Below are 19,185 nucleotides of genomic sequence, written 5' to 3'. Positions count from 1 at the left end.
GTCCATTATCAGTCAGAGTTGCCTAAACAAAGTATTTGTAACTTAATAAATGATTATGGTGATATGGCAATTTCAAATTCTTTTAAAAGAGAATACATTAGTAAGAAGGAATGTGATCATCAAACAACTTTGCTAACATCATTAGCACTTACAGAAACTAAAAGGGTAACATCAAAAGAAAAAAAGATTTTTGCCATTTAATACACCCACTTCAAATACTGGATCACAGTTGCAAATTGATATGGTCCAGGATAGTACTTTTAAACAGTATTTTTGGTTACTAAAAAGCACTATCAGATTACCTGAGAAAATTGATCAATCAAAGAAATCTATGTCAGTTAAGGATCTGAATAACAGCATAATACTTCCAGATGCCAATTCAAAAATAGTTCCATTAAATCATGACAAGACATCCATTGAAAGAGAATTTGGATTTAATGATAATGTGTATCTAAGAAATTATGGGAGAAAGGAAAAATGGATACCAGGTCACATTGTTCAATGTACAGGACCTGTGTCTTATAAAGTAAAAACAAATGATGGACTTATTGTCCGTAGACATGCAGACCAGTTAAAAATAACTTGTGCAGATAATAAGTGTGAATCTATCAATCCCACCAAATCTGATCAGTTCACACCAACTCAGTTTGTTCCACAACCAAGTTCTGTTGATATGAGTGAACCAGGTTGTCTAGAGTCAGGAAATGTAAATTCTGGAGTTAATGATTTAAATCCTAGACCTCCTGAGATAGAGAATCCATATGGTCAGAATCTTGAGTCACCAAATCAAAAGCCACTGAGAAGGTCAAGCAGGACAATCAAAGTCCCAAATAAGTTAGACCTATGATTTTAAAGGTCAAAAGGACTTTGACATCATTGTTTTGTATTTTAATTATGTTGTAACATATTGTGCATTGTTTGTAAGGATGTAATCTACCATAGTGTTCATGTTACAATATAATTGGTGATTTTAGGATACTGTAAATTGTTCTATTGAGAGATGTGTTGTGTTTACTAAGGGTAAAGGGATGTAATATAGTGAGACTTGTGAAGTCAAGGGAACTCACTCTTCTTGTATTAGTATTATATTTATACTGTTATCTTGAGTGATGTCCCTTATTTGTTTATATATAGTTGTCTCTCGTCACTTCCTCTCTCTCTCTTCCATCATGGCTGAATAAAGGCTTGTTAACAACCAACGCGGCTTCTCGTCAGTGTTTCCAATCCATTACAATAAAAGTAAAACATCGAACTCTTTTAAATATTTGCTGAACTTCGTCAACAGTATAAGAATCTACTTCTCATACTCTTTACTAACACAACTTTCTAAAACAAACATGAATACAGCTTATAACATTACTTTTAAAAAATACAAGTGACTGAACCCTGCCATCCCCTGCCCACCCTATGTAACACACCATACAATTCTGACCCTCTCTCCACCACTAGGAGGGAGTGTGACATCATTTAAGGACAACCCCCAAACATCATTCCACTGCCTGTCTATTCTAATCCCAAACATATAACTCATGTCATTTTCAAATTATTGTGTATTCAAATTAAATCATATCTCATATTTACACGAGCCAAACAATCTTTACAAACAAAAACTCTAATCCATCCCTACAAACACCAACCCCGCGCCTGTTTGTTTAGTGAGCGACTATAATACTACTTCATATTTATGTTCTATCACACTCTTTAAAACGAACGTATGCGCCATAACGCTACCAGGATAAACCGGGGCGCAAAATTGCACCCTGCCGAGGCGCCGCTCCTGAGAAATTGAATTTTATTTTCGCAGAAACCTTCCCAGAAGTATTCTCATCAACTCCCCAAAGTTTCATGATGTTCAGATGAACGGTGTCCAGCCACGTCCGACTTTTTTTAAAATATATACCTTATAATAATATAGAGGAAAATCGCACACTCCCTGGGCACCGCTCTGATGAAATTTAAAAAAAAAATTGTAGCAGAAATCTCCCCTGGAGTGTTCTAATCAATAAAGTTTCTTGACGTTCGGATGAACGATGTCAAATAGCAATTGACTGTTTAATTTTTTTAAATATCGCGTATATAGAGAAGAATCAAATCGCGCCTTGCCGGGGCGCCACCGCTGCGAATTTGAAATATTTTTCCCCCGCAGGAACCTCCCTTGGAGTGTTCTCAACAACTTCCCAAAGTTTCATGGCGATGTGATGAAAGGTGTAGTAATGCATACAAGACAAACATACACACACATACATTGTTTTATATATATATAGATAAAAAAAAATCACAAATCTACATTGCATTATCTTTAATTATAAATAGGTAATACCAGGGGCGTAGCGAGGGGGGGGGGGGGGGGGCGGGGGGTGCGGACCGCACCGGGTGACACCATTTAGGGGGGTGACACCAAGGCAAAAAATAGCAAAATTTATAGAGAAAAACTTGAGGGGGGGTGCAAATCGAAATTTTGAGGGGAAGGGGGGGTGCAAATCAAAAACTGGAAAGTTTGTCCCCGGGAAGGGTCGCAACGCCTCTGGGGGGTGACACCATTAAGTGCCGCACCGGGTGACACCCGACCTCGCTACGCCACTGGGTAATACAATTAAAAACGATCATTGATTAATTAGTACCATAAAAAGACAATGAGATCTCAAGCCTATTAAAGGTCGTACACTTTTTTTGGACAATCAAATTTCACTTGTCAATTTTGTAACAAGTTTCTGCAATCTACTTTTACATGTCAAGTATACTTGCTATGTCAAGTTCTGAAGTCAAGTTATATTCATTCAGAGAATTTTGTTAGTTAAGTAAACAAAAAAAACTTGAGCCAATCTACACATTCACCTCGCTTATTTCTGCTCTATAGAGTCACTCGTCTGCCATAAAGTAGTTTACACTAACACAGTAGCCACTGGCAAACAACTTGACCACTAACACAACAGCCAACCAAACAACTTGACCACTAACTCAACAGCCAACCACACAACTTGACCACTAACTCAACAGCCAACCAAACAACTTGACCACTAACTCAACAGCCAACCAAACAACTTGACCACTAACTCAACAGCCAACCAAACAACTTGACCACTAACTCAACAGCCAACCAAACAACTTGACCACTAACTCAACAGCCAACCACACAACTTGACCACTAACTCAACAGCCAACCAAACAACTTGACCACTAACTCAACAGCCAACCAAACAACTTGACCACTAACTCAACAGCCAACCAAACAACTTGACCACTAACTCAACAGCCAACCAAACAACTTGACCACTAACTCATGAGTCAACCAAACAACTTGACCACTAACTCATGAGTCAACCAAACAACTTGACCACTAACTCAACAGCCAACCAAACAACTTGACCACTAACTCATGAGTCAACCAAACAACTTGACCACTAACACAACAGCCAACCAAACAACTTGACCACTAACTCAACAGCCAACCAAACAACTTGACCACTAACTCAACAGCCAACCAAACAACTTGACCACTAACTCAACAGCCAACCAAACAACTTGACCACTAACTCAACAGCCAACCAAACAACTGTAGGCCTACAACTACACAAACAGTTTACAACAAAATAAAATCTACAATGCAAACTCCAGTTAATAATATCAGTAAAATTTGGGAATATCAAGGTCTCTGTTTCATCCCAAATCATGGCTTCACCAAGATCATGATATCAAGTTCATAATAGCACCTAGATCTTTGCACCACAAAGGTCTTAGTATCACCAAGATGATGCCACCCCAAAGATCTTTGCCTGACCAAGATGATGCCACCCCAAAGACCTTTGACTGACCAAGATGATGCCACCCCAAAGACCTTTGACTGACCAAGATGATGCCACCCCAAAGATCTTTGCCTGACCAAGATGATGCCATCCTAAAGATCTTTGCCTGACCAAGATGATGCCATCCCAAAGATCTTTGACTGACCAAGATGATGCCACCCCAAAGATCTTTGCCTGACCAAGATGATGCCACCCCAAAGACCTTTGACTGACCAAGATGATGCCACCCCAAAGATCTTTGCCTGACCAAGATGATGCCACCCCAAAGATCTTTGCCTGACCAAGATGATGCCATCCTAAAGATCTTTGCCTGACCAAGATGATGCCATCCCAAAGATCTTTGACTGACCAAGATGATGCCATCCTAAAGATCTTTGCCTGACCAAGATGATGCCATCCTAAAGATCTTTGCCTGACCAAGATGATGCCATCCCAAAGATCTTTGCCTGACCAAGATGATGCCATCCCAAAGATCTTTGACTGACCAAGATGATGCCACCCCAAAGATCTTTGCCTGACCAAGATGATGCCAGACAGACATGTACCCTCAGGAGACGAGTTGCTTGCAGGCAGCCTGGACTGTGGGGTACTGGAACCTGTAGCCTGACTCCAGAGTTCTTTTAGGCAAAACTTTCTGGCCATCCAGCAGTACCGGCCCGGCCTCGGCCCCAAACACAGTACTCACCACAAAACTGGGCAGGGGGATTAAGTGGGGGCGGTGGAGGGCGGAGGCGTAGGCCTTGGTGAACTCCTGGCTGAGGACAGGGTTGGGGGAGGTGCCGTTGAGCACACCTGTCACCTGGTCGTTCTCTATGGCATGCAAGACTATGCCAGCCAGGTCCTCTACGTGTATCCATGGAAACCATTGTTTCCCAGAGCCCATGGGGCCACCAAGTCCCAGAGAAAATGGCAGTTTGATATTCTGGATAACTCCGCCCTCATTCCCTAGAACAATACCTGCGGGAGAAAATTGACAGTGTAAAAATATTTTTAAAATCTTTTTATTATTAATGATATGAAATTTAAAAAAAACTGCCACATGATATGTCATTCTGCCGGTGTTATTTAAAGGGCAAACAGTCTATTCTGAGTCTGCACTGTCTGGGTAATGGGTTATTAGAGTAACCAGATGGGTTGTAGTAAGCTTTGTACACATGTCTAAAGCAAGTGGCCAACTAGATCTTTGTACACATGTCTAAAGCAAGTGGCCAACTAGATCTTTGTACACATGTCTAAAGCAAGTGGCCAACTAGATCTTTGTACACATGTCTAAAGCAAGTGGCCAACTAGATCTTTGTACACATGTCTAAAGCAAGTGGCCAACTAGATCTTTGTACACATGTCTAAAGCAAGTGGCCAACTAGATCTTTGTACACATGTCTAAAGCAAGTGGCCAACTAGATCTTTGTACACATGTCTAAAGCAAGTGGCCAACTAGATCTTTGTACACATGTCTAAAGCAAGTGGCCAACTAGATCTTTGTACACATGTCTAAAGCAAGTGGCCAACTAGATCTTTGTACACATGTCTAAAGCAAGTGGCCAACTAGATCTTTGTACACATGTCTAAAGCAAGTGGCCAACTAGATCTTTGTACACATGTCTAAAGCAAGTGGCCAACTAGATCTTTGTACACATGTCTAAAGCAAGTGGCCAACTAGATCTTTGTACACATGTCTAAAGCAAGTGACCAACTAGATCTTTGTACACATGTCTGAAGCAAGCGTACAACTAGATCTTGACTTATTCTTGTCTCTAAACTAGATCAACAACTGGTGGCCAGGGCATAATGGATAAAGTGGCTTTAGCACTGTCTATAATCTACAGATATATGACATATATTAAACCTGTCTATGACAACTCACCTGTCTATGACAGACAACTCACCTATCTATGACAGACAACTCACCTTCTATGATAGACAACTCACCTGTCTATGATAGACAACTCACCTGTCTATGACAGACAACTCACCTGTCTATGACAGACAACTCACCTGTCTATGACAGACAACTCACCTGTCTATGACAGACAACTTACCTGTCTTTGACAGACAACTCACCTGTCTATCACCTATCTATGACAGACAACTCACCTGTCTATGACAGACAACTCACCTGTCTATGACAGACTCACCTGTCTGTGGTGATGTAATGTGTATGAACGGTGAATACGTGGAACGGATCACTGAGTGTGTGTATGTAGCATGTAGTGAGACGCGAGGCCGGGTGTGTTGACGTGTATGTTGTTGTACGGAGTGAACGAGGGTACAAGGGAAGCGACTGGTCGGGTGACAGTGGCTGTGTTGTGAGCGAGAGAAAGGTGGTGTGGAGGGATGAATGCGGACGGCAGTTGAAGGTTGAGTGTAAAAGCAAGGAGGTGTATTTTGTGACCGGAGGACGGGAGATGGGGAAATAAAGAATTCTATAATAGTATCGTGTTGTGCTTTCTTTGGGATTCCTGACACCCTCACATATTTGGTGGAGCAGCGGCACCCACAATTGGGTAATAGACGTGTATCTCCTGTCGTACCAACAGACCTCCTGTAAGTGGCGCTTTTTGAATTTGTGAATTAAATAAATTATCTAACAGAAACATGGAGGGACCAGTTAGTTTGCCAGAGATGTATAGCCTGGGTAGAAGCAACGGATACGAGGGAGAGAAGTTGGACGAGTGGGTGGAGAAAAGACTGAATGAGAATGAAGAAAGGAGGGACAGATGGTGCAGAAGGGAAAGAGAAAGAATGAAGATGGAACAAGAAAAGATGGAGACAGAAGCAAGGATAGAGAACGAAAAAATGAAGATAGAACTCGAAAGGATGAAGCAGGAGCAGAAAATCGAGCTGGCACGAATGAAGCATGAAGGTATGAAAGACATACCACACTTAGACGTGAGCCATCAAAATATCCTATCAAAGTTGCCGAAATTTCATGAAGATTCGGAAAACATAGATGCGTACATCAGGAGATTCGAGACAGTGGCGAGGACGACAAGCTTGAGCGATACGCAGTGGGGAACTCAACTCCTTGTCTTAATAGGAGGGAAGGCATTGGATGCATGTCAGGGCCTGAGTGAGGATGACATGAAGGACTACAGAATATTAAAGGAAACCCTCCTTGAGTTCTTCTTACATAATGAAGACTCGTATAGGAAAAAATTCCACAACAGACTACCATCTAAAGCTGAGGACTTCAAAAACTACGTGCTGGATCTAAAAACCACGTTTATGAAGTGGCTAGAAACGGCTAGAGTGGAGATGAAAGTTGAGAATATAATTGAATTCATTTTGATAGACAAAGTATTGAATTCAGTAGATAAGCAGCTACTAAGTTACATACAGGAAAGAAAGCCCACCACCCTAAAAGACCTCACTGACCACTGCCAAAAGTACATCATTGCACACACGGATAGACCAATAGCTAACAAAGAATCAGAGTATGAATCAATCTTCTATGCGAAGGCGACAGGCGGTACAGCGGAGTACGTTGGTCTAGAGGCAGGAAACTACAGAGATGACAATCGACGGCCAAGGAGATATGGAACACAAACCAACGGCACAAGATACGTTGGGAGGTGTTTCAACTGCCAACAACAGGGTCACATGATTAGGAACTGTCCGCATAGACATTCAAACGTTGGGGGCAATAATCAGGCTGCGGGTCAGGAATACCTCAGAGACACAAACACTCATGCGGCACACAGTTATTACAGCCAACAACGTAGACCGAGGCAGGACGGAAATCATAACAATGATTACAACGGCCACAACAGTAGCCCAGATAATGAGGGAGTAGAACAAGCACCGTTACTACAGATCGCACCGAAAATACCAACGCTAATGGTGAATGTGGGAGCTCATACGGTAGAGGAGGTGAGAGACACGGGGTGCTCTACTATTGCTGTAAAAAGTAGCTACGTCGAACAGCACCAATACACGGGTGAATGGAAAATGGTAGAGGTGTTTGGTGGCACGGTCATACGCCTACCGATAGCACTGATAAACATTAAATCACCGTATGTGACGGGACAAGTACGAGCTTTAGTATTCGAACGGGGGTCATTCGACGCAATCATCGGGAATGATATCGAGAGAGAGACCATACCACAAAACTATCATTCTAATGCAGCGGTAAGGTGAGATTTGATCTGGTCACAGTCTGGGACGGAGCACACAACAAGACGGCGGTGAGACAACACACGTGTAAGACATTTGTTTTACAATATACATTATGTAGCATGGCGTCTTTCGACAAGTTGTACCGAAGGAGAGAAAAATTGACGTCGTATCCAAAGTTTAAAACAAGTACCGGTATCCTTTTTGTTAAGGTTTTTTGTCGTATGTATGTATATTGTTAATTGTTATATACGAGAAATGTAAATGATGATATTCTTACAGAAACTGAAGGTGGATTGTACCCAACAAAAGTATGCTACTGGTGGTGCCGAGTCAACGATCGGTTGTCGTTTGTGTGTGATTTTTAAACCTATTTCAAATGTTCTATACAGGGTTACTATGTAGCTATTTTCTGGAATGTAATATGTACATGATGCTATGTTTTTGTACTAGATGTATTTTACAGAGTACAAGTCTGATATGGTGCGTCTATTCTGTGTACTACAGACTTACGGAAAGTCTTTGGAGGGACCACTTAGCAGTCCCATTGAAACTGTTAACATCGTAGTTTTGTATATATACATATTGTGTTGAGTTATTCGTTTTTTTCTTGTTAATTCCGCTGATTGCATCAGCTAGGGACAGATGGAGGGTATGTGGTGATGTAATGTGTATGAACGGTGAATACGTGGAACGGATCACTGAGTGTGTGTATGTAGCATGTAGTGAGACGCGAGGCCGGGTGTGTTGATGTGTATGTTGTTGTACGGAGTGAACGAGGGTACAAGGGAAGCGACTGGTCGGGTGACAGTGGCTGTGTTGTGAGCGAGAGAAAGGTGGTGTGTAGGGATGAATGCGGACGGCAGTTGAAGGTTGAGTGTAAAAGCAAGGAGGTGTATTTTGTGACTGGAGGACGGGAGATGGTGAAATAAAGAATTCTATGATAGTATCGTGTTGTGCTTTCTTTGGGATTCCTGACACCCTCACACTGTCTATGACAGACAACTCACCTGTCTATGACAGACAACTCACCTGTCTATGACAGACAACTCACCTGTCTATGATAAACAACTCACCTGTCTATGACAGACAACTCACCTGTCTATGATAGACAACTCACCTGTCTATGACAGACAACTCACCTGTCTATGACAGACAGCTCACATATGACAGACTCACCTGTCTATGACAGACAACTCACCTGTCTATGATAGACAACTCACCTGTCTATGACAGACAACTCACCTGTCTATGACAGACAGCTCACATATGACAGACTCACCTGTCTATGACAGACAACTCACCTGTCTATGACAGACAACTCACCTGTCTATGACAGACAACTCACCTGTCTATGACAGACAACTCACCTGTCTATCACCTGTCTATGACAGACAACTCACCTGTCTATGACAGACAACTCACCTGTCTATGACAGACGACTCACCTGTCTATGACAGACGACTCACCTGTCTATGACAGACGACTCACCTGTCCTGAGTATGACAGATCGTGTGGGACCGCCCTCAGGTAATCTGCCAGCATCCTCCCACTCCCGGGTCAGCTGAGAGAGGAAGTCATACGGTTCCACTTGATCGAGCTCAGTGTACTCACGTGTGAGGTGGGGCTTGTAGCAGGCTGGGCATGACAGGAGGATGGGGGGCGGGACATTAGCAGATGGTGAGGTAAATCATCTAAAAAAATCTTGAAATGTCTGCATGTTGTAGGAACAAAATATCAAACTGTAGCAGGAATGGTATCAGGAGGTCCAGTACAAGGAATGGGCTTGTTATAAAAGGGAGATAACTAGTTTATGTAGTATAGGTATGCTAGATTAGGTGGGTAAATTATCCATATTAGGAATGTAAATTTAGGGGGTAAAAAAAAAACTAACAAATAGATTTAGTGGGTAAAATAACAAAATTGGAAAAGTAGATTAAGTGGATCAATAACAAAATAACAAAATTGGAAAAGTAGATTAAGTGGATCAATAACAAAATAACAAAATTGGAAAAGTAGATTAAGTGGATCAATAACAAAATAACAAAATTGGAAAAGTAGATTAAGTGGGTCAATAACAAAATAACAAAATTGGAAAAGTAGATTACTGGATCAATAACAAAAAATAACATCATGGAAAAAGTAGATATAGTAAGTAATATAACAACATTGAAAAGTAGATTAAGTGGGTAATATAACAGCATTGAAAAAGTAGATTTAGTAGGTAAAATAACAACATTAAAAAAGTTACCTATCCCAGAGAAAGAGACAAAAACTTTTGGAGGTTTTGTGGATGATGTGATGGCCTGTCTCAACAACTTCGTCTTATCCACTCGGCTTTCTTTGATGATTTGTTTCATCTCTTCTGTCCACCTGTAACAATTAATTAATAAATTACATCATTAATGTTTTCTTTGATGATTTGTTTCATCTCTTCTGTCCACCTGTAACAATTAATTAATAAATTACATCATCAATGTTTACTTTGATAATGTGTTTCATCTCTTCTGTCCATCTATAACAATTAATTAATAAATTACATCATTAATGTTTTCTTTGATGATTTGTTTCATCTCTTCTGTCCATCTATAACAATTAATGAACAAATTACATCATCAATGTTTTCTTTGCTGATCTATTTCATCTCTTCTGTCTACCTGTAATAATTAATGAATAAATTACATCATCAATATTTTCTTTGATAATGTGTTTCATCTCTTCTGTCCATCTATAACAACAAATAAACAAACTACATCATCCATGCTATGATGACTCTGTTTCCCAGATCAGCCAGGTACCCAATAGAGCTGGACTGGGCTCCAGGTCCCTATCACACCAATCAACCAAATATAACCTGGACAAAATCACGGCCTTGACACAGTGGTCTGACAGCTCTATGTTTAAACTTTATTAAAGTCTCTCTAACAAGGACCTAACCAGCTAGATCAATGCTCAGCATTCAACATGATACAGAATCCTGTATTTCTCACACCAGGTCTGTTTGTCTCCACCTGGCTTTTACCACCTACCACCTGGAAGGTGAGGGCCCATAGTGCAGTCAAGGGACGGCTTGTTGACTTGATTGCAGTCAAGGGATGACTTGTTGACTTGATTGCAGTCAAGGGACACCTTGTTGACTTGATGTGTGAGCTAGTACCACTAGACAATGACACCCTATCAAAACAGCGTGATCTAACTTCCTCTCCACCTCGTTAGCTTTAATTAATTAAAATATCCTGTCCAAATTCAAACAACAACTGCTGCCTTGTAGTTTGTTCTTGGTTGGACAAAGGCTATGGAAGCAAATCCAAAAAGAAAAGCAGGTTGAAATCGGAGTCAATGGCCTCAATGGCGCATAACCAGTAGACATGTAACCTTAATTGTGATGTAGGCATGGTCGAGTCGGCAAAAAGATCATGGTTGATAAATTCCAAAAAGTCTCAAGTTCAAACCCTCTGGCAGATAAGGCTCGATCCCTTCCAACACTAAAAATTAAGAACGAAGAAGAAGAAGAAAAATACCCTTTACCTTTTGAATGGTTGTAGGATGGGCTCCCCTGACATACTGACAACTGCCACACAGTCATCTGGCAGTCCAGCACGGCTGACGTCATTCTAGAAACAAGATGGACCCTAATTAATTCCACTCGTCAAAGTAGCTATTTTTCATCTGTCCTTGCACAGCATTTGAAAACTTTAACAATGTTAAGAGTCACAAATGTTTGAACACATTTTACACTATACAGTCACACAAGTTTAATAGGATAAAAAATATTTTACCCAAGTTTGGTCTCATAAAATAATTCACCAACTTCAGTCTCACAAAATAATTCACCAACTTCAGTTTCACAAAATAATTCACCAACTTCAGTTTCACAAAATAATTCACCAAATTCAGTCTCACAAAATAATTTACCAACTTCACTCTCACAAAATAATTCACCAACTTTAGTCTCATAAAATAATTCACCAACTTCAGTCTCACAAAATAATTCACCAACTTCAGTTTCACAAAATAATTCACCAACTTCAGTTTCACAAAATAATTCACCAACTTCAGTCTCACAAAACAATTCACCAACTTCAGTCTCACAAAATAATTCACCACACAAAATAATTCACCAACTTCAGTCACAAATAATTCACCTAACTCACCCAAGTTAGGCAGTTGGGCCCAGCTTTGCGTGAAACAGAAATGACCTTGAAACCCTTTCTGGCACCCAACTTGGCCACATACCTGCCTATGAAGCCAGTGCCTCCACCTGAAAAAAAAAATAGTTTAAATTAAACTATTAAACTTTAATGACCCATGTAGATGATATGACTTTGGCTTATCAAAGCTCATTATAGAATATATTTTAATTGCCATCTTGAGAAATCTAGAAGATGTATGTGTTTTTCTTTTTAAATCAATAAATCTTAAGCAATAATAAAGATAAACAGAAAAGTTGATGTTTTTATTGTAGTTAAATGTATTTAATTATTTTTGTTTGTATTATGAAGTTATTTCAGCAGCGCCACATGTAGGGCTACAAGATTTTTTTATGTGTGCTTTCATTTTCCACACTTGCAATTAAAACAGGACTTCACACAGACCACATTATCTCTTTGTGTGCTGAGGTCACAGAAACATGTGAACTCCGCTTTTACAAAGAATCAATAAATCAACTTCTTCTAAAATTTACAAAAACAGTCTTTTAATAACGCAACAGAGCAGTTAAAAATTATTTTATGAAATCACACAATGCTGAAGTCACTCAAAATGTCATCGCACAGGCCTGAATACCCCACTCTCCCCTATCCTCATCAAACCTTCTTTACCCAGGAGTCTCATATTGTTTATAGGGCTATGGTCTTATAGGCTCAATTTTTGTAAACATTAGTTATTTAAGTTCCAAATTCTAATTTAACTTATTAATATCTATGACTTAAAAAATTATACTCTTGGATCTTAACTTGACTGTAAAATAAAAATATTGTAAAATTCTAAATCTAGGGGAGTGGTTCTTAACCTGGGTTTGATCAAACTCTCTGGGTTTGGTAAGTCAGTCTCAGTGGGGGTCAAGATCCACACCAAACTCATATGATTTGCAATCAGATTCTGTCAGTACGGATGATAGAACCCGTGGTGCAGCCATTGACAGTTTAAATAAGACAGCATGACATATTACTAAGTGTGCTAGAGCAAGATAACAGGAATTTGTATCATGATATTTATATTGTGGAACATTGGTCACGTATTGTGTTAAACATATTTTTTTCTAAATCGAGGCCCATGTCAAGCTAAACAAGAAAGTGGTCAGACGAATATGTACAGTATAGATTCACACATATAACTGAACCTGATGGGAGTCCTAACTGCATGATTTGCCAGGTAAAGTAGAGCAATTCTAGTCTAGCACCAGCAAAACTAAATGAACACTTCCTTAAGCTGAATTGAGATGGATAATACAAGACACAACACTTGCTGAATTCAAGGTCAAGCAGCGCATTTCTGAACTGGTGTCAGAAGTAAAAGGCAACAGCAGATGTCACACTTATTTGCAGTAAATGTTCATTTTTATGTTTTTGTTTGTGTGAAAATCATACTTTAATGAAACAATATTTATGAAAGGTTTTGTTTTTTGAACATAGTGATAGATCTAGTGATGTTACAGTACATTTCATTTTGTGTACTACTATATTTTTACTATATAGAATCTACTAGTAAAATATATAATTTTATATATTAAGCCTAAGCCGCCTAAGTGACCTATCCTAAGTCTTAATATAAATATTATTAAATATTTTGAATTTAAAAAACAAATTCAGAATTTGGTACATCCAAAGCTACCAAAATGAAAAAAAAAGTTAAGATCATTGAGTGAATTTATCTAAGTTCTATATCTACTAAAATCTAGATCTATGATGTATGGTATGACACTACGTCACACTAGTCACCACTTGTGTATGTCTAAAATCGGTAAAATCTTAGTTTAGCGTCGTAAATTCCAACGTAGCTAGTAATGAGCGATGAAGGTAACTAATGAATATTTCTTTCATTTGGCCATATTTATGTCATATTTTACATAATATAACAGATAATTGAATAACAAATCACAATCCAAGACCAAACCAGTCATAAATATCCTGGAATAAACTTTAAACTACCCCGTTCGAGACAACAATGAGTAAATACAAGCAGCGGCCATGTTTCAAAAACAATAATAGAGTAGTTTCCCTTGAAAAATTGTCTATTCGCATGTCTTTTGTGTTGATTTTGTGGTTTAATATGATTGTTTTGTATTGTTTTAATATATGCCTGGGGGTCGCCAATAAATGACGTCACACCCGTAGGGGGGGGGGGGTCCGTAATTTTTTGACGGTGTGTGGGGAGGGGGGGGGGGGGTTCAGATGGTGCCACGTCACGCTTTTGCATTATAAAAAAAGCAATGTTAGTTAGAAAACGAATTTTAGACGTTATTTTGCGTTTTAGAAAACTGTTTTAATACATTGTAGTAACAATTGATTAAAATACTCTATTTTGACAGAGTTCAGACAAGATTTTGGAAAAATATAGCTGTTTAAAAAAAATTCAACTGCAATTTTGAGGGAGGTTGTAGGCTGAGGTGTGACGTCATTTTAGTGGGGGGGGGGGGGGGGGTCTGGCTTTTTGTGACGACGTGTGACGGAGGGGAGGGGGGGGGGAGGTAAAAATAGTCCAAAAAACGTGCCGTCATTTATGGATGACCCCCCTGTATATTATTTTTTTTCTTTTTCAATATAGTTGACTAATAGACCTTTTCAGACTTAATAGTGTGCATCCAAGACCACAACAATTGTTGGGAGGTCGAACTTTTGAACACTTTATTTGCAGTAATCAAATCAATATTAGATCGCTCATAAGTGACGTCGCTCTTAAGATAGTAATGACAGCGTGCATTATTACAGAACAAACATATGAACATATTGTTTCAGATAGAAATTGTGATTTGTGGTGGGGAGAGGTTGAGTAGAACTCAGCGATGTGATTTTGGAGACGGGTCAGGTTTTTTTTTTTCGCGAAAACAGGGGATGGTTGTGGGAGAAAGACCAGCTGTAGAAGTATGACGCGTCATTCATTGGTGATCCATTTTCTCAGTGGGGACGATAGAACTATTAAGAAGGGTCAAGAAATGTAAAAAGCTTGCTGAGTCGCATTTCTTGAACCCCACCTTTTTCATTCCCCCACTTAGTACATCGTCACCGAGTTAACGCTCGCACGTGACGTCATGTACCGGTACCGCCGACCGTTAGGCTAATTTTATATAAAAAAAAAACAAGCACTGCCATTTTGACGCTTATGCGACGTTTAATTTGATAACATAAGTTGGTGTTCATTAAACAGCCCCTAACACATTTATCACTCGTCCATTTAAACGTACGTAGTTATTTCTGCAAGCTTGCTGTCTTGAGACATTCGGCCCTTTAAAAAGGTATTAAGCTCTCACCCTATAGAACTAGACTACCCTACCCATATTAAGCTCCAAAAGAAGCTTGGTGAAAACAGGATGGCCGTCCGATTTTAAAGCTGCTCTGCGCTTTATAAAAACCACAATAAACGATAAGATGACACTTATATTAAAGTAAATTATAGTTCTGAATCTTGATACATTAAAAGTGATATTCGGAAATTAAGAGCCAGACAGTCAACATATTTCAATTTAAGTCCAAGAAAATAAATTTCCTCAAACGATGGAACATTACTAAATTTTCGCGCAGTTTAGCGAAATTGAATTTAAGTATTTACGTCATCTTACAAAGCGCGATAGCCTACTGGTGCTCTAACGCGGCGAATGCTAATGGCCGTATTCCTAACGCCCCTCAATCGACGCGGCTTATTCGTCGGCAGGCATTTGGTGGCAAGCCTTTTTGACGGGGATAATGTGTTAAGTTAAGGCCGTTTTGCCAAATGTCTTAAACTAGCAGGCTTGCAACATTTGTGATGATTCGTTTTAAGCAAGGTATACGTATACTAATGCTTATTTATCGTTATTTTGATTGAACAAAGCATTATAGAGGTTCTCCATCAACCACATAGGTATTTTTCCCCGTTCACCTCCTTTCATGAGACCGACACGTCATAAATTGCGGAGCCGCCTGAGTTGACGTCACAAATCTTCACTCACTCCCGTAGCAAATCATGTGTGACATCATTTATGGACAACCCCATATCACTCACTTGGGTACTTGATATTGACATTTTGACAACAAAGGATAACCAAAATGTGTCTGGCAGGTGGAGACTTGCGATCGACCATAATGACAACACGCACTTAATGGGTGGAGTGGCTGATTATTTTAGATGATGCTTTACGAGGGAAGCTGGTGGATAATACATTTTGTCTCTCTGTATATATAAATGATGACGAACATTTATTGTTGTCAAAATTATGGCTAGAGATCTTAGATAAGGCAGAGCGAAGCGTAATTTTTTACATTAGGGGTCATCCATAAATGACGTCACGCTTTTTTGACGAATTTTACCTCCCGTCCGTCACACGTCATCACAAAAAGCCAGACCCCCCCCTAAAATGACGTCACACCTCAAACTACAACCCCCCTCAAAATTGCAGTTGAATTTTTTTTAAACATCGATATTTTTCCAAAATCTTGTCTAAACTATTACAATTTATTAAAAACAGTTATCTAAAACGCGAAATAACGTCTAAAATTAGTTTTCTAACATTGCTTTTTTATAATGCAAAAATGTGACGTCGCAACATCTGAACCTCCCCCTCATCACACATCGTCACAAAATTACGGACCCCCCTTCCCCTTACGAGTGTGACGTCATTTATGGATGACCCCTTATGACTTGTTGTGACATTGACAACAACAATATGACGGAGGTTGGGGTTTAATTAAGGTAAAGAGAAGTAAAAAATGCCATAAGTTACGATAGAATCACTAATTGATGAAAAGAAAACCCTGAAATGAAAATAGTGAACATTCAAACAATAAGAAAAAACGCAAACTATATAGTAATAGTAAGATCAAATAGGCCTAAACAATCGTAAAAAAAAACGTGATTTAAAACATGGATACAAGTTGCATCTCACAATGCTTCTAGAATTAATAAAGTTGTTTGTTAGGAAATTCAGTTTTTAAAGAGCAGAATTTAAAAAAAAAAAATGCTTTGTAATACGCTTATACGGACTATACAACAAGACAATCATATTTAAATACATTTTCATACGAATAGAAATGAAAGGGAAGCTACTCTAAATAACATTTTCTTAAGATGGCTGCTGTTTTTAATAGCAAATTTACTATCTCGAACAGGGTTGATAAAAATTAATTTCAGGATATTTAAATTGATTTAACCATAAATGGTGATCTATTATTCAATTATTTATAATATTTTATCAAAATATACGAAAAAATACTCATATTTAATGACATATTCATTAATGCACTCTCTCCTACATTACTAGTTTTGGCCGAATTTACGACGCTAAACTAAGATTTTACCCTAAAATCTAGGCCTGGGTCTAGCAAACACCACGATAACCTTAGCGGCCCTTAGTCCTTAGGTCTTAGGACCTTAACAAACAAGTAAACAACTAGATCTAGAATCTAGATCAGATTCTAGATTTAGATCTAGAATCTAGCTAGTCTAGAATCTATTCTAGATCTAGATCTAGAATAGATTTAGATCTAGATCTAGATATTAGATCTAGATCTAGATAGATCTACTAAGATCTGTGAAGATATGCCGATTTGAAAATTTAGAAAACAGAAGCCGAGTACCTTGCCTTACTTTAACTTAGTGTACTGGGCCTTACCAACTAAAATACTCATGTTTGGTTTCTTGAAGTCGCAAGACTGCACTGTCACAATGGGATGATGTGAAGAAATCTTAGAAATTATAACTAATGTTCAATGTTTGGCTAGAAGTAGAAACGCACTTGTTTCATAACACAAGAAGTTCAAGGTAAACAAAATAACATTTTTGAGAGTGACTTCCCTTGTATTATTTATGTTTTCATGATAAAAGTAAAATTACTCAATATTTAGATCCATCAAATAGTCTATTATTTAAATGCATTAATAGTTTCCTTGTGAAGATTATGAGTGAAACTAGAATCAATATCACAATCTTTTAAAAATCGTTAAAAAGATAATTGTAATAAAGTATAATCAAAATTTATTTTATGTCAAAAGGGAAGTAAAAACGTTAAGGCATGTCTTTATTTGTTGTATTATTTCCCTTTCGCTGTGTGAAAATAGTTTTTAAAAATCTGCTAGAGCAGATATATATATATATATATATATATATATATATATATATATATATATATATATATATATATATATATATATATATATATAAACTTTACTTCTTGAGGGGGGGGGGGTGACACCACGCAGTGCCGCACCGGGTGACACCCGCCCTAGCGACGCCACTGTCTATGATAAATTGTTTAAGATATTACAGCATTATATAACAGGTTAATACTTCAACGTACAGACCAGCTAGGCTCACTAGAGAACTGAACCAAGGCGAGGAAATCGCATCCCCCCCCCCCCCCCCCCCCCCCATTTTACTATTTACTCTCCCTTGTCACAAAATTGAAAACAGTTAATTTAGTCAGGAAAGCAAACCAGGTCTATTTTTAAACTTCTACTGTGTATCATTTATTGATGAAGCTCAGAATAAAAATTTTAAATATTTAAAAAAGTAATTTTATTTACCCAATTTGGCGCCTCCTTTAGGTCGGCGCCCGGGGCGGTCGCCCCACCCACCCTCCCCTAGCTACGCCTCTTTTTCTCGCGGGTCAGTTTTCAACATTTAAACACAAATTAAAGAAATGCAACGATCTTTCTGGAGAAAGAAAATGTGTAGGCTAGATAATAAACAAAACTGGAAAAATGAGAAAAAAGTACCTAAAGATTGGTAGAATAAACAACTTGTATAATAATAAGACTACACGTGTATTTCGTGTCATAAAATCATCACATGTACACAGTTTCACGTGGCCTGCACGAGCACGAAGGTCCAGTTAATTAAGTTGGACAGCCGATTATTAACATATTGAAAAATAATTATCTCATGCCACCTAGTAGGTCTAGTAATAAAATACCAAAATATTATCACACAAACTGACTTGAGGAATTGAAATACTAGACAAAGTAATGTGTAAGCAAAAAGCTAAAGTAATATGAAGTAGAGAAATAGGTGGTGAGCTGGTTCATTGATTACTAAAATCCCTTTACTTTTTGGTATTGATTTATATAACGTTAATTGA

General features: G+C 38.6%; 1 protein-coding gene across 1 annotated transcript; it reads right to left on the bottom strand.

Moving 5' to 3' along the window:
* Positions 1–4,212: 4,212 nt before the first annotated feature.
* On the bottom strand, positions 4,213–17,861 carry LOC131947291 (epimerase family protein SDR39U1). Its single transcript, XM_059308462.1, has 6 exons — positions 17,722–17,861; positions 12,071–12,177; positions 11,445–11,530; positions 10,168–10,289; positions 9,408–9,554; positions 4,213–4,760 (listed from the first exon to the last, which is right to left on the bottom strand). The coding sequence occupies exons 1-6, from the start codon at positions 17,735–17,737 to the stop codon at positions 4,351–4,353; spliced, it is 888 nt and encodes a 295-aa protein (XP_059164445.1). The 5' UTR covers positions 17,738–17,861; the 3' UTR covers positions 4,213–4,350.
* Positions 17,862–19,185: the final 1,324 nt, after the last annotated feature.

This window comes from Physella acuta, unplaced genomic scaffold, assembly GCF_028476545.2.
Source record: "Physella acuta isolate Inbredline_101_S28 unplaced genomic scaffold, ASM2847654v3 ptg000591l, whole genome shotgun sequence".
NCBI classification, from domain to species: domain Eukaryota; kingdom Metazoa; phylum Mollusca; class Gastropoda; family Physidae; genus Physella; species Physella acuta.
Note: the sequence above shows the minus strand (reverse complement) of the source record. Positions and strands in the feature narration are given on the sequence as shown.